This window comes from Rhincodon typus, chromosome 24 (assembly GCF_021869965.1).
Source record: "Rhincodon typus isolate 14 chromosome 24, sRhiTyp1.1, whole genome shotgun sequence".
Taxonomy (NCBI): domain Eukaryota; kingdom Metazoa; phylum Chordata; class Chondrichthyes; order Orectolobiformes; family Rhincodontidae; genus Rhincodon; species Rhincodon typus.
The window spans coordinates 11,416,463-11,431,359 of NC_063355.1; the positions used below are offsets into that span (position 1 = coordinate 11,416,463).

Consider the following 14,897-nt stretch of genomic DNA (forward strand, 5'->3'; position numbering starts at 1 on the left):
TCAGTTTTTAATATGCGCAACATGTTTGATGGGATTTTAGTTTTTCTTACCTCTGGGTAAATGTGACTTTTACACAATGAGTAACAATGTTTTCTTTTTGCAATAAAAGAGCTCAGAAATCTATAAAAAAGTTTTATTAGTCATCACTTGATAAAGATTCTGCATGTTTACAAACACAAGGTGCAGTTTGTTAGTAATGACTGTTGCACAGTTTCAGACTCCCTGTAGGTAAAACCACTCAGTCTCCGAACAAGCTTCAACCTCATCCTTGGTGCAGGCATCTCAGAGTCATTGAGGACTCTGTCATCGTTTACGAAATTGACATGATTCAGTTCTGCCTTTCAGTGCTGGCAGATGTCACAAAATGTTTGGCCAGAACACTGTCTTTTTACAATCATCATGTTCCCAGACTGAGGCCTCCCAGGAGATCACAAGTTCAGTTTATAGTGCATTTGTCCCTTTGAAACTTGTTTGTGAATTCACCAAGCTTAACATTCCAGAGTCTATCTCTCTCTCTCTTTCTGGAAGGCCATTATATTTACATTCACAATCAACCTCTGGCTGTAATGAAAGTTCAATATGTCCATAGGTGATCAAGATTTATGATCTATGGTCTTGAGAGTACTGACCAGAATTTGAAAAGAGAGGAAACAAAATCAGCTTAATGTTTCCGGTATAATCTATTGCTGTTACTTCGAGTAGATTTTAACTGGGAGAAAGTAAAACAAAAAGCTGATGGGACAAATTTGGCATTTTTTGTAAATCTACACGGGGGACTTTTAAAAAAAAATCATTTCAAATGAATATATAACTTTGTATGTAGATTATGGAGCTTTTTGAGCGTCTGCACTCATTAGCTTGTGATTTACTGTCATTTACTTTAATGGGGATTAAATCACAGCTTATGAATTACAGATGCAGAAGCCCTTGGTTTTCCTGTGCTTAGTAAAGCCCAAACATTCATCTGTGAGCACCTTTCAGATCCAAGTGGACTGTCTTTGCATTCCTGGTTATTTCAGATTTTCAGAATTTTATGTATACAATGTGAACATCGGAATGACCTGTCTTTTCTGCCTATGTATACACTTTATAAAATTATTATTTTTAGTAATTAATTACTTTTCTTAGATGTGATGGACAGAAAATTTTGATACCTATTCAGCACTGTCAGTGCTCTCTATGCAGCAGGCATATTGTAGCAGGTAGGCTACAATATGGATCTTTGACCCTGGCTCCCCATTCACAGTATTGGATCAAACATGTAATTGTTTGATAAGTAGTCCACTGTCAATAAAGACCTTTGGACCTTGGAGACTGCTAAACATGAAATGGATGCACTGCAGAAGTTGCACTTAGACCATCGCTTACACAATATATAATGAGGTAATACTGCCATTGCAATACATGAAGTAACCAGTTGTGCAACAACACATACTGGGACTGCTGTTACTCACAGGGTAATGGTTTTTACTCATTCCTGGAATGGGGGCGACACTGGCTGGGCCACCATTTATTACCCATCCCTAATAACCCCAAGAGAAAGTGGTGTGAAAGTGGACTGCTACAGTCCTTGGCTGGATATGCATATGTACAATGCTGTTTGCAAGAGTGTTCCAGGATTGTGACTTGGTTCAAACTGTGATGCTTTTTTTCTAGCTGGCAACTTTTGTAAATATGGGTCAGTTAGTTTAACACTTGCTATTGGGAACGTATAACAGTCTATTCTAAAGGATGCAATAGGAGACCATTTATTAATTAATAATATGATCAATGAGAGGCCACAAGGCTTCATGAAGCAAAGATCATGCTGGTCAATTTTATTAGAATTTTTTGAGGATGTAGCAAGCAGGATATATAAAGGAGATGCACTAGATGTAATGGATTTGGATTTTCCAAAGGTGCTCAATAAGGTATCACATTTAGGCTGCTTAATAAGATAAGATCCCGTGATGCTGGGAGTAGTATATTTGTGTAGATACAGGTTTGGTTAACTGAGAGAACATAGGATCGTAACCTGTAACTGGTGAAGTACCACAGGAATCAGTGCCACAATTATTTACAATACGTATTAATGACTTGGATGAGGAAAGTGAACTATCATTAGTTTTGCAGATGATACGAAAAGAAGTGCGAAGGCAAGTAGTGAGGTTGACAGCAAGAGTTTTCAGAAGGACAGGCTAAGTGAGTGGCCGAAAATTGAGCAGATGCAATATAAATTGGGAAAAAGTGATGTTATGTACTTTGGCAGGAAGAATAGAGTAGCTAAATATTATTTAAGTAGACAAAAACTACAGAAAGATGCAACACCAAGGGATTTAGGAGTCCTTGTGGATGAGTCATAAAAGACTTGATTCCAAGTTAAATGCATTACAGGGAAGGCAAATGGGCTGTGATGTTTATTTCAAAGGAAATACACTATAATAATGGAAAGGTCTTGCTGAAACTATACAAGACACCACTCACACAACAGCTGGAATATGTGAATCATTTTGGCTCCCTTATCTAAGGAAGGATTTACTAGTATTGAGAAGGTTCACTAGGTTGATCCTGGGTATGGAGGGATATTATGAGAAGGGTTTGAATAGGTCAGCCTGTACTCATTGGAATTGGGAGCATGAGAAGTGAATTTATTGAAACATAAAAGATAAAGGACCGACAGGTTAGAAATAGAAAGATTGTTTCCCCATGCAGAAATGTCTAGGAGGAGAGGATATAATCTCTGCACAAAAGGTTGCACGTTTAAGACATTGAGGAGGAATTTCTTCTCTCAGAGGGTAGTGAATCTGTGGAATTCTTCATCACAGAATGCCGTTTAAGGCTGAGCTGTTAAGTACATCCAAAGCTGTGAGAAACCAATTTTTAACAAGTAAGGGTTGTAGGTAGAAGGCAAAAAAGTGGAGTTGAGGTTTATCAGATCGGCCATGATCTCATTGATGGTGCAGCATCCCTGATGGGCTGAATGGCCTACTTCTGCTCCCAGATCTTATGGATTCCTAATTGGCCACGCCTGTGAGTGTGGTGTGGGTCTGGTGAGTGGACTCCAGATACTGTCAGTCCACCAGAGTGCCATCTGCTCTGGAGCCTCAGCATTGCCACCAGGACATGTGGTCAGTTGAAAGAATGCAGGGGACATTGGCAGCCAGGCAGGTAAGGCAAAAAGTAAGATTCATGGTCACAGGACAAAGGGGATATCACTTTGCCCTTGCTGCCTATGACTCGTTCTCTGCCCCCCGAGAGCTTTGCCCCCGCCCCTGGAGCTTTGCCAACCCCAGAAGGTGGGAGGGAAGCCAGATTGTTTCAGGAGGCCACCCCTCTCCAAAGGGGGTTCACCCATTGGCTGTTAAAATGCTGACACCAACATTAGATGGGCCCCAAATGTGCCTTACATGATGTGCCTTGCCTAATCCGTCTAGCTCCTCGGGGAAGGCAGTCTCTCTTTATTCATCCCGCCATTGGTAAAATGCCACAACCATAGGAGGTACCAAACCAACCTGGCTCTCTATCATCCTCTAACCACCACTCCCCTCCCACCTCTCCTCCCAGGGACTGGCAGAGTCATTGCTGTCAGTTACACACCTGGAAAACCCCAGTAAGTCTTGACACATGTTTGTGGCAGGTACATTGTCCGAAACTCTGACATGTCAAAATAAACAACATATTCACTGCAGAAAGTATGGTGCATGTGGCAGCAGAAATAATGTGCCAATAAATGGAGAAACATAGATCAGATCCAGAATTCAGAATTCCTGAGGAACTAAGTATGTCTGACTCCAGGTAACCTCATGCATTTCTGGCTACCTCCAGTAAACTGGGCAATGCTGCTTGGCCTGCTGTATTCATCCAGCTCTACACTTTGTTATCTCAAGTTATTTAATACTTTGTTTCACTGGTGGAAGGCCAGTGCTTTGTGCCTTACAAAGCTGGTCAAAAGCAGAGTCTGCAAGCACAAAGCGGTTCTAAAATTGTCCAAAACTGACCTTTTGTTGAGATTCCGAGACAACAAGGTGCAGAGCTGGATGACCACAGCAGGCCAAGCAGCATCATAGGAGCAGGAAGGCTGACATTTCGGGCCTCGACCCTTCATCAGAAATGGGGGAGGGGAAGGGGGTTCTGAAATAAATAGGGAGAGAGGGGGAGGCGGATAGAAGTTGGATAGAGGAGAAGTTAGGTGGAGAGGAGACAGACAGGTTGAAGAGGCGGGGATGGAACCAGTAAAGGTGAGTGTAGGTGGGGGGTTACACCTCTGATTCAATTTACTTTTGTTGAGATTAGCTCTTTTGTTTTTTTTGATTTGCTATGTTTATTTTTGTTTCTCAGCATCATGCCATTTCTTGTACCTAAGGGTTGCTGGGCTATTTATTATCTTTTGTTTGCTCTCAGCTTTGCTGACGTATCATTTAATTGACTGCACTTGTCCTGACATGGGACATTATTTCTGCCTGGTGTACAGTCACAGTCTACTGCCTCACCTTCAGGGTAATACTCAGAGAAAATGCCATCATTTCAAAGCTGGCCTATGAATAGAAGCCACTGTGACATATGCTGCTGGTCAGCAAGTCCTGGATTCTGTGCCCACTGTGTCTGTGAAACAATGGTGGAAATGCCCCTGCTATACTAATCCAGGGGAAAACCTGAGGAATTCCCCTTTGTATGTCATCAGCTTGTAAAATTCCCTACCGTCAATGTATCGCGAACACTCCCACTCTGATTCAGTGGAGCCTTTTTTTTTGGGTGTGTGAACATTGATGGTTAGCTGCCCAAACAGACTCAATGACATTCTGCAAAAATTGTCGCTATCACAGTACGAGATTGTGAAAAAGCCGCATTCCAAGCTATTTACAATTTGTGAAGTGTTTTTCAAAGTCCGGAGGTGCTGTGAATTTTTCTACAAAACACTCAAAATTCTCCAAGGACGTACTCTTCTTTCATAAGCATCACTTTGCAGTGAGGTCACACAGTATTTTGCAAGTACAATCATGTCCTAATTTAATTGTGTGCTCTTTAGATTTTGGAATTAAAAGTTTGTTGTTATGGGGCTATCGTTCACATTTTTAAAATATACAATGAAGCTAAAATAATCACGTTAACTGTTCCTTGAATATTTTTCCAGAATTTCACACTTTAAATAATTCCTTATTGAGTTGTTCTTTCTTATGTGGTAATTGAAACTGCTTAAAAACATATGAATTCTATAATAGAAGTTATCAGATATATTTGTGCCCATTGAAGAATCATTCATATTTCCAGCTTCATTGAACTATACTGGACCCTGTCTGCTGTCCCAGTGATCATTCTTCATGCATCAACCCAGATCATGTTGATTGCAGGTATCAGGCTAACTCTGCTGGATTCCATCGTGGCCCTATGGCTGAGACTTCAATACAGTCGGTCTTGTTAATGAATTGAAAATCCCCAGTACTTCAGGGTGCAGCTCAAAGCAATTTTAACCCACCTTTCTCCAAAGTTCATGGGGGGTGGCGATGGTAGAGTTGTATTATCTAGACTATTAATCCAGAAATGCAGGTAACGTTCTGGAGACTTGGGTTCAAATCCTGCTGTGGTAGATGATGGAATTTGACTTCAATTTTTAAAAATCCTACAATGCCCATGAACATATTGCTGATCATCAGGGAAAAATCCATCTGGTTCACTAATGTCCTTTAGAGAAGGAAATCTGCTGCTTTTAACTGGTCTGAACTACATGTGACTCCAGGCCCATAGCAATGTGGTTGACTCTTAATTGCCCTCTGGATCCACGAATCACCATGGAATTGGATGGACCCAGGAATTTTGACCCAGTGGCCACCCTATCAGGCTTTTGACACCCTGAGGGTTCAGGAATGACAGAAATTGATAAAGTGACACCATTTCACAATTACCGACGTCTGCAGCAGGAAATTCCAGAGGTTGCAATGAACAGGAAGATGGGCCCTTTTCCAGCTTGTGAAAGAACAGTAGCAGCTCGTCTACATGGTTCAAAGAGTGAATGCTGCCTTACCTGCACTGGGAAAAGGTGAGGAAGAGATCTTACCTGGTTTCAGGGAGGTTTTCATCATAAGTTCTATTCACATTCTATTTAACTTTCTAATGTTGGCTGACAAAATGGTTTCACAGTAATAAAGGAGGACAATGAACATTACTCTGGCAATAGCTACTTTAACAGGGCAATGTATCTCTGTCATGGAACCATATTGCACTAAAGGAGGCTCTTTGGCCCAATCTGCTTGTCCTAACTGTTAGAAGTAGCAATTTAGCTAGATCCATATCCAGCTCTTTCCCCATTGCCTTCTAAATGTTTCCATATATACACACACACGTGCTTACATGCACACACACATGCAAATTAGCTCAGGAGTTGGCCATTTGGCTCATTGAACCTGATCCTCAAGATCATGATCTGATCTGATTGCGGCCTCAGCTCCATTTCCCTGTCTGCTTCACCCCACCCTGTAACCCTTGACTTCTTTCAGTTTCTAATTGCCCTGACTACTCAACTTCCTTTTGTAAGTTCATAGAACACCTAAAGTGTGGAAACAGGCCCTTCGGCCCAACAAGTCCTCACAGCACCCACGCAAACCCATCCCCCTATAACCCACCTAATCTACACATCCCTGAACACTACGGGTAATTTAGCATGGCCAATCCACCCTAACCTGCACATCTTTGGACTGTGGGAGGAAACCGGAGCACCCAGAGGAAACCCACACAGACACGGGGAGAATGTGCAAACTCCACACAGACAGTCGCCCGAGGCTGGAATTGAACCCAGGTCCCTGGTGCTGTGTGGCAGCAGTTAATATCAAATCTGCATCCATCAACCTTTTCGGTAGCTCCAGATTACGATGACTAACCATAACAGCTATAATTTAAAACGTTCTCCATGTCCCCTGCTTGGTTCTTTTGTAAATGACCTTGTTCTGCAATGCATTGTGTACAAGCGCTTTCTACAGTCACAGCAATAAGAACAGGTTTGACTTCAGTGGCAGGGGTACAATCAAGTGATCTGCTTCACCGTGAACCGTAGTGAAATTCCCAAGTGTTGTTGTAACTGCAGCCAAGCATATAAATGGTGAGTATTAATCTCAACTAGAGGAGAGGCAATTTACTCACTGGCATGTCACTTCCAGTTAGTGAATCCAGGGAGTTGAATCTCACATCAAGCAAAGCCAGCTCCTGATCAGCATTTCGCATTGTCGTTTCATCAATGCCTAATCCCCTCAATTCCATTAACCAATTGCTTGTTTTGTCAAACCATGCAGGTCATCTATTTCCCCACTGAAGAGTCTTGCAATTTTCCTGTCTGCCGAGATTCAGCAAAATGGTTCACCAATAATATTGATGACACACATGAATCGTGACCTCCAATGTTACTTCCATATCACCAGAAAAGGGCTTCGTTCCACAAGTACAGGTACAGAAGTACTCACATGGTTACTAGTTCATCTGACAGTTGCCATGTATCATCATGTTACGGTACATTCCCAAAATTCCCAAAGCACCATGAAGCTTGGATGGCTGGTTGTTGAGGGACCAAGATTATGTATTGCTTCTGAACACTTAGCACCATGAGGCATCCCTACAGTAGACCTGATCAGGGATATAATAAAGTATGTGCTACTCTTGGGATCTGGTTAGTTCAGATCATTGCTACGTTCAACGAATGCTGCAGTGTAACCCAATGAAATTGTCTGAGACCGTTGCCTGTAGTTGCAGCTTACACATCTTTTGCATTGCAAATGGACATTATTACAGGGCAGTTGAGGGGAAATTGACCGCAGTAGGAAGTATTTCATGATCTGTGTCATGTACACTATGTCCAACTTCTTTGTCAAAGATGGTCAGGGGATCAGCATCAATTTCACACGTGGACTTTATTTAGAGAATGCCAAAAAAACTGCAGTGTTTGCACAAATAACACAGAGAATACTGAAATCCTGAATGATTAATGCATTCTGGAGCTGCTGAGCACCTGTCCTTTAAAGGTTGGCATTTTAAAATGCAGCTTCACCTTGAATTATATGTATGGCTTCTAATAGTGTGTAAGTGTACTGCTGATAATATACAAATGATGGAACAACAAAAGCAAATTGCACTCTGGTGCACTATTTCCAACATTCCCATTTCCCACTGATAGCTTAGAAAACCCTGTAAAGGCAGCATCTGTTAATATTTCACTGCATGTAAAAATAAATTAACAAAGACATCTTTGTGCCTTGTTTAGAGAGGTATTGCAACTGAACTGGTTTCTCTGGGATGTTAATACTGGTATCAAATAAATGACAAGCAAAAACATTTGCAGTCTGTTTTGAAATAATGGCAGATTTATGAAGTAGGCTTGTACCAAAGATAATAGTAGATTCCATCCCATCTAATCAGCAACATGTTATGTCCGGTTTCCCTGGATAATTTACAAGTTGCTATTGTGAGTGAATGTGAAATTTCAACATGGCTTTGGGCCTCAGGCATTGTTGGTAGCTTTTCTTTAAATTATTTTTGTAGGATAAGCTTAGGACTTGCCTAACAACTAAGAGCCCATCCCCATGGTTTAGGTATCCTATTCATTTGCTCATTCAGAAATAAAGAGCTCAATACTTGCTTAGATGGAAACAGTTAGGAACAAGAGAGCAAGAATTTAGACTTGAAGAGACAGAACTGCTGTAGTTAGCAAAGTGACAAAGATTGCCATAAGGAGTGAAATAACTGCCTCTTGCTTGAAACCATTGTCAGTGCTTCTTTCGTGTTTTGTATTCATAGAGTCATAGAGTCATACAACACGGAAACAGACCCTTCGGTCCAACTCGTCCATAGCTACCAAATTTCCCAAACTAAACTAGTTTCATTTGCCTGCATTTGACCCATACCCCTCCAAGCCTTTCCTAGTAATGTACCTATCCAAATGTCTTTTAAATGTTGTAATTGTACCTGCATTTATCACTTCCTTTGGCTGTTCATTCCACATATGAACCAAGCTCTTGTGTGAAAAAGTTGCCCCTCATGTCCATTTTAAATCTTATTCCTCTCACCTTAAAAACTTGCCCTCTTATTTTGAACTCCCTCCCCTAGGGAAAAGACCTTTGCTAATCACTTTACCTATGCCCCTCATGATTTTATAAACCTCTATAAGGTCACACCTCAACCTTCTATGCTCCAGTGAAAAAGGTCCCAGCTTATCCAGACTCTCCTTATAACTCAAACCCACCAGTACTGTTAACATCCTTGTAATTTTTTTCTGCACCCTCTCCAATTTAATACTATCCATCCTAAAGCAGGACAACCAGAACTGTACACAGTACTCCAAAACTGGCCTCACCAACATCCTGTGCAACTGCAAGATGATGTCCTAACTCCTATACTCTCCCCTATTTTAAAATCAGCATCTAAACCCAGCCCTTGTGAAAACAGCAAAGAATTGTGGATGCTATAAATCTGAAACAAAAATACAAATAGCTAGAAAAGCTCAACAGGTTTGGCAGTATCTGTGGAGAAAAACCAGAATGAAAACAGCTTAATTGCTGAATTTAGCAAATAAATTGTAGTTCTGCACTGAAATTTACAAAAAATGGCAGTAATGATTTGAAAACTTCCTTAGCCCACTTGAAGAAGTTCACATCAATATCACTTCTATAAAGTCTTATATTGAGTAATACTTTCTAAAGAGAGAGACCCATTATCACACTTCTTTCTAATGTGAGTGATCTCCCATTTCTTATCCCTTTCTAAGTATGCATTTTGCTCCATCACTGTGACTTTCTAAAGAGGTTTCGTCATCAGGACCAATACCTCACAATCAGCACCACTTTCTGAAGGGAGCAATCTCTATTTAAATCTTGTTTTCCAATTTCATACAACTTAAAGAGTGTGGAAAGGATTACTGAAGGAATATTAGGGTTTGGGACCATGAAAACTGAAGGAACAGTCAGCAATGGTGGGATATTGGAAAAGGTGCTGCACAAGAAGCTAGATTTGGAAGAATGCAGAGTTCTTAGAGGGTTGCAGAGATGTTGATGGTTGACTTATGAAAATGTGGTATGTGATTCTACTCAGAAATTTGAACACAAATGTGCAGTAATGTGACTGATGGTGTACAATGTCAATGCCGTAAACTTTTTACTGACGCCCATCAAAAAACAGAAAACCTCCTCATAAATTTTGAAGTTCTATCAGATACTGCAAACAAGTTTTCTGGCCAGAATGAGAAATCCGGAAAGATATTATATACAACAGACCACCATCACCTTTCAGAAAAGTTCCTGAAATGATGATGATCACTGAGGCACAGCATGACCTCTGTCCTCCACTTTGATTACAATCGCTGCTACCATCTCAGCGCTGTGTAGTTGGTTTGTTCTCAGAAAGTGAACCCATTTTCTCCCTTTCACACTTAACATTTACACCTATTTTACATCTCTATCTCTTCTTTACCACCATTAGCCTACTTTTATCATTTGCAGACTCTCACCAGCTGTTCCAGTTACTCCTCCTCCCCCTCTGTCTGCAGCATAAAACCCACCTGCTTCTGGCTTCTTTCAGGTCTAAAGAGGAATCCTACCAGAACGTGAAATAGAACATGGCACATAGAACAGTACAGAACAGAAACAGGCCCTTTGGTCCATGATGTTGTGCTGAACATGACGCCAAATTAAACTAATCCCTTCTGCCTACCCTTGGTCCATAGCTTTCCATTCCTTGCATATGTGGGTGCTTTTTGTCTTAAACGTCCCTATTGTATCTGCCCCCATCACCACCCCTGGCAGTACATTCCAGACTCCTATCACTGTCTGTGTAAAACCTTGCTTTGCACATCTCCTTTGAATGCGCCCTAGTATTAGACATTTCAACTCTGGGAGAAAGATTCTGACCATCAAACCTATCTATGCATCTCATAAGTTTATGGATTTCTATTTAGTCTCCCCTCAGCCTCTGCCACTCCAGAGAAAACAGTCCAGGTTTTTCTAGCCTCTCCTTACAGGTCATACCCCTCTAATCTGGGCAGCGTCCTGGTAAACCTCATCTGCACCTTCTCCAAAGCCTCCACATCCGTCCCGTAATGTGGCGACCAGAATTGAAACGTTGACTGTTTTGCTCTCCATAGGCGCTGCCAGAACTGTTGAGTTTCTCCAGCATTTTCAGACTTTATCCCTGCTGTGGTTTGTATAAGAGGGCAAGTGTACTTTCTTTGCCACTCTTTGCTTCTTTGCAGAGGTACAGTCAGTGTTGATCATGAGGGGGACACATCCCACCATTTTCTCTTGTGTCGGAGGCTATCTCCCTTCTCCTACTTCCTTCCTAGCAGTCCCTATAAAATGCCCTAAATCATCACTTCATCAAAAGCAGTACAGCATTGGCACGTAAATCCTCAGATTGTGAAAGGACCTACATATGTTCCTTTCTTGTTTCTGTGCTGTGCATCTTTCAATCAATGTGGAGATTGCATTCAATACATGACCAGAATGAGAGGAGAGTTAGTAAGCCTGCTTCAATTGGGTGTAGGCCAGAAAACACCACTGTGACCATTGTACCTAGCTTCCAGTTCAAATGGATGGCTGGTTAAGAGAGCAGCTGATTGGGTCTGATATCTGGATCAATATTGAACATGAGCTGAAAATAAATATTTAAACAGAGATGGTGGTGGTGGGAGGGAAACTATGAAAAAAGAAGTTGGTTTTGTAAGAAAAGCTTTTATTATTTCATGCCTTTCAGATGTAGAAAGATGGGGAGGGGGAGTTGATGCAAAAAAAGGGAAACGATTTTTTTTATGGCACGATTGAGTGCAGTTTGAGTGTTTGACATGTTTCCATGCACTTTGTACAACGGTTAAAATGGGGTCCAAAGTCCAATGGCTGCAGGAGCGGATGGATAAACGTGAACCCAGGAAAATGTGCCCAGTTCGAATGTAAACAGAGGAACCGAGGCCACGCTGATGATGACCAAAGCAGGTCACTTTCTCGTGTAGAAAGCAATGGTTTTGGTGACTTACTTGTTTTTGGAAGAGCTTGCCATTTAGCTGAACATGTGGGAAGAGTTCCAATAACATCAAGAGAGATCTTGTCATGGCGAAGGAGTAAATAAATTGGAATTGAAAAGGGTTGGGGGGGGAAGAGTGGATTGTTATAAATTTGGGTTTTTTTGCGGGGGAGGGCTGGGAGATGGTGACCAAATTGACCGCCTTGCAGCTGGAGCTGGTCAATGCACTGGTTGACTCTGGGCTGACCAAGGAGACCCTAGTCGAAGCTCTTCAGGAACTGGAGCCTTATCCAGTTTGCCAGACCGAGGAGGCTCAGGGCGCGGCGCTCAGCATCCTCCCCAACGATGGCTCCAAACCCGAATCCCTGCCGACCTTGGTGAACGGCCACAGCAACCCCGAGAAACTTTCCGGGGACGAGAGCTCAGAGGACGGTGACGATGACTACGACACTCCGGCTATCCTGAAGGAACCGCTCAACCTCAGCCCCGAGGAAGCTGCTCAGCAAAGGGCGATCGTGGAACAACTTCTCCAGTAAGGAACCCCCTCCTATTTGTTTTCCCTACCGCTGATGTTCTGAGATGAAAGCTTGTTGCTGCAGGCAATGTTCCCCTGATCTTGAGCAGCCCATTCTGTGCAAGTGTGATGGGAAACCGCTTGGCTGAATTAGGCGTGCCACAACTGGTTACTAATTATCCAAGTCATTGTTATTTCTTTGTGCTTTTTGCAAAATATAAACTGCAAGAGCATAGCCGTCCCTTTTTGCTTATATTTGATCATTAACTACTGATTATACAGGGCGTCCGGAAGTGTAACAGATATGGAGTGACTGTTCAGATTAAAGTTTGTCATTAATTAATTTGTGTGTAATAGTGATGACAATTGTGATATCCCTTCGTGCAAGGTAATTGTAACAAATTCACACCACTCAGCGATACTGTGTCAAAGTCTGGGCCAGAGGCATGTAAAAGGGGATTAATGTTTACCCTTTTATATTCCTTCTGATTGAATATATAATGAAATCTCGTTTAAAAATGAAATGATGAAGCTTCACCGGGGGTTAAAAGGAATGTCTGTTACAGATCCTGGCTAAATGGTTACATTAAAACATTGCACAAAGCGGGTTAATATAGAAAATAATCGATTTCCCAATCCACTTTTTGTTTTAAAAAGGCCTGTTCACAACTAGGGTGCGTCTGTGCATGGCTTGTCTTGTGTACTAATGAATTCTGTCGGTTGAGCAAACTACAAGAAGAGTTTTAAATAAGTATCGAATATTTGAGCAGCCCTAAATAATAAATTATCGCATTGTCATTACATCTGCAAACCTTCAGAATCGCAAGGTTCTCCAGGAGGTTAAAGCAAGTTTGACTATTGAAAAACAGGTCGTGAACAGTTAACAGTACGTGTTTATTTAAAGATGGGTTTGGCGGTCAGGATTATTGACGATTGTGATTTCAAGACATCGATTATATGAGTAAGGTTGTTGTGAATTGGATACGTTTCGTTAGCGAGGCTGGCAGCTTGCAGGGTGGGTGAAAGTGTTGTTTTGGTTCGTTCTGGGGACAGACAGTAAATAAACCGCAGCCCGGGTTCGCTGGCTAACCGGGCTAGCGATTAACAGGCAGGAGACCGCCAGGCCACAGCCCTTCAGTAAATCTGGCATCACCCAGACAAAAGTACAAGCGCAGTGTGTAAAAGCAGGAAAAGACACGCCAAAACAGGGCTGTTGTTTGTTCCAAGATTTGGACTTTGCTCCGGCTGCAAGTTTTATCTGTAACTCAACCCCAACAGTTCAATAAAATAAAGTAGTTCAGGATTTGTACGTATTTATTTGAGCGAAGCAGTACAAAATGTTTAGCTTTGTAAACAAGAACATTTTCACCGTATTTTCCAGGCTGTTTAAGTCGAGTTTAGATATCTGCAGCTCTATGTTATAGAAATTGTCTGTTTCAGAAATGTTATGACACACTTCTAGAGCAGGTGGGACTTGACCCCAGGCCTCCTGGCTCAGAGTTTGGGACACTTATCACCATGCCAGAAGAGCCCTTTCTCTGTTTGATTTCAGGTAGACCCAATGCATTTTACACTGCAGTTTAAAGAATTGCTGAACAGAATTTCTCTCATGTCAAAACGTCTAGTGGCAGTGTTTGAGCCGGCTCCTGGTGGGTGCATTTGCTCATCCAGGAATAGAACGAGAGAATCACAGAATGGCTACAGCACACAGGAGGAGGCAACTCGGCCCGTTGTGTTTGTGCTGGCCCTCTACTAATACAGATCACATGGTCCCACTCCCTTGCCTTGCAAATTAATCCTCTTCAGACTGATCCAATTTGCTGTTGAAAGCTACAATTGGATTGGCTTCCACACACTTTTTAGGCATTGCTTCTTTTACCAATGCCCTTTGAATGGGTATCCTTTGCTGCTCGGTCCTGTTTATTAACAGGAGCAGCTTCTCTCTATCTGCCCAGATTTCTTTGTGATTTTGAACACCTTGATCAAATCACTTCTCAGCCTCTTCTCCAAGGGGAGCCTTCATAACTGGAGTGCCTAATCGAGGTGGCATGGTGGCTCGGTGGTTAGCACTGCTACCTCACAGCATCAGGGACTTGGGTTTGATTCCACCCTTGGGTGGCTGTCAGTGTGGAGTTTGCACATTCTGCTTCCTCCCGGTGCTCCTGTTTCTAGGGATGTGCAGGTTAGGTGCATTGGCCGTGCTAAATTGCCCATAGTGTCCTGGGATGTTTTGGTTAGCCAAGGGAAATGTGGGGGATGGAGTGGGTCTGGATGGCACGCTCTTCAGAGGGTTGGTATGGACCCAGTGTTGAAGTGGCAGGCAACTGGAAGCTCAGGGTCATTTTTGCAGACAGAACATAGATGTTCTGTGAAGCAGTCACCAATCTACCCACTCTGAAATTGACTGAATGGCCATATG

General features: G+C 42.2%; 2 protein-coding genes across 2 annotated transcripts in view; one reads left to right on the forward strand and one right to left on the reverse strand.

Moving 5' to 3' along the window:
* The window catches only part of LOC109926186 (hepatocyte nuclear factor 1-alpha-like), a 135,940-nt gene extending 128,749 nt beyond the window's left edge, over positions 1 to 7,191 (reverse strand). The window contains exon 1 of the mRNA XM_048611705.1: positions 7,111 to 7,191. Coding sequence (XP_048467662.1) covers positions 7,111 to 7,191 — 81 coding nt within the window. The remainder of the gene's footprint in view (positions 1 to 7,110) is intronic.
* A 4,672-nt stretch (positions 7,192 to 11,863) lies between these two features.
* LOC109918679 (hepatocyte nuclear factor 1-beta-like) overlaps positions 11,864 to 14,897 on the forward strand; it is a 94,026-nt gene continuing 90,992 nt past the window's right edge. The window contains exon 1 of the mRNA XM_048611706.1: positions 11,864 to 12,496. Within this exon, the coding sequence (XP_048467663.1) occupies positions 12,147 to 12,496 (350 nt within the window). The 5' untranslated portion in view covers positions 11,864 to 12,146. The remainder of the gene's footprint in view (positions 12,497 to 14,897) is intronic.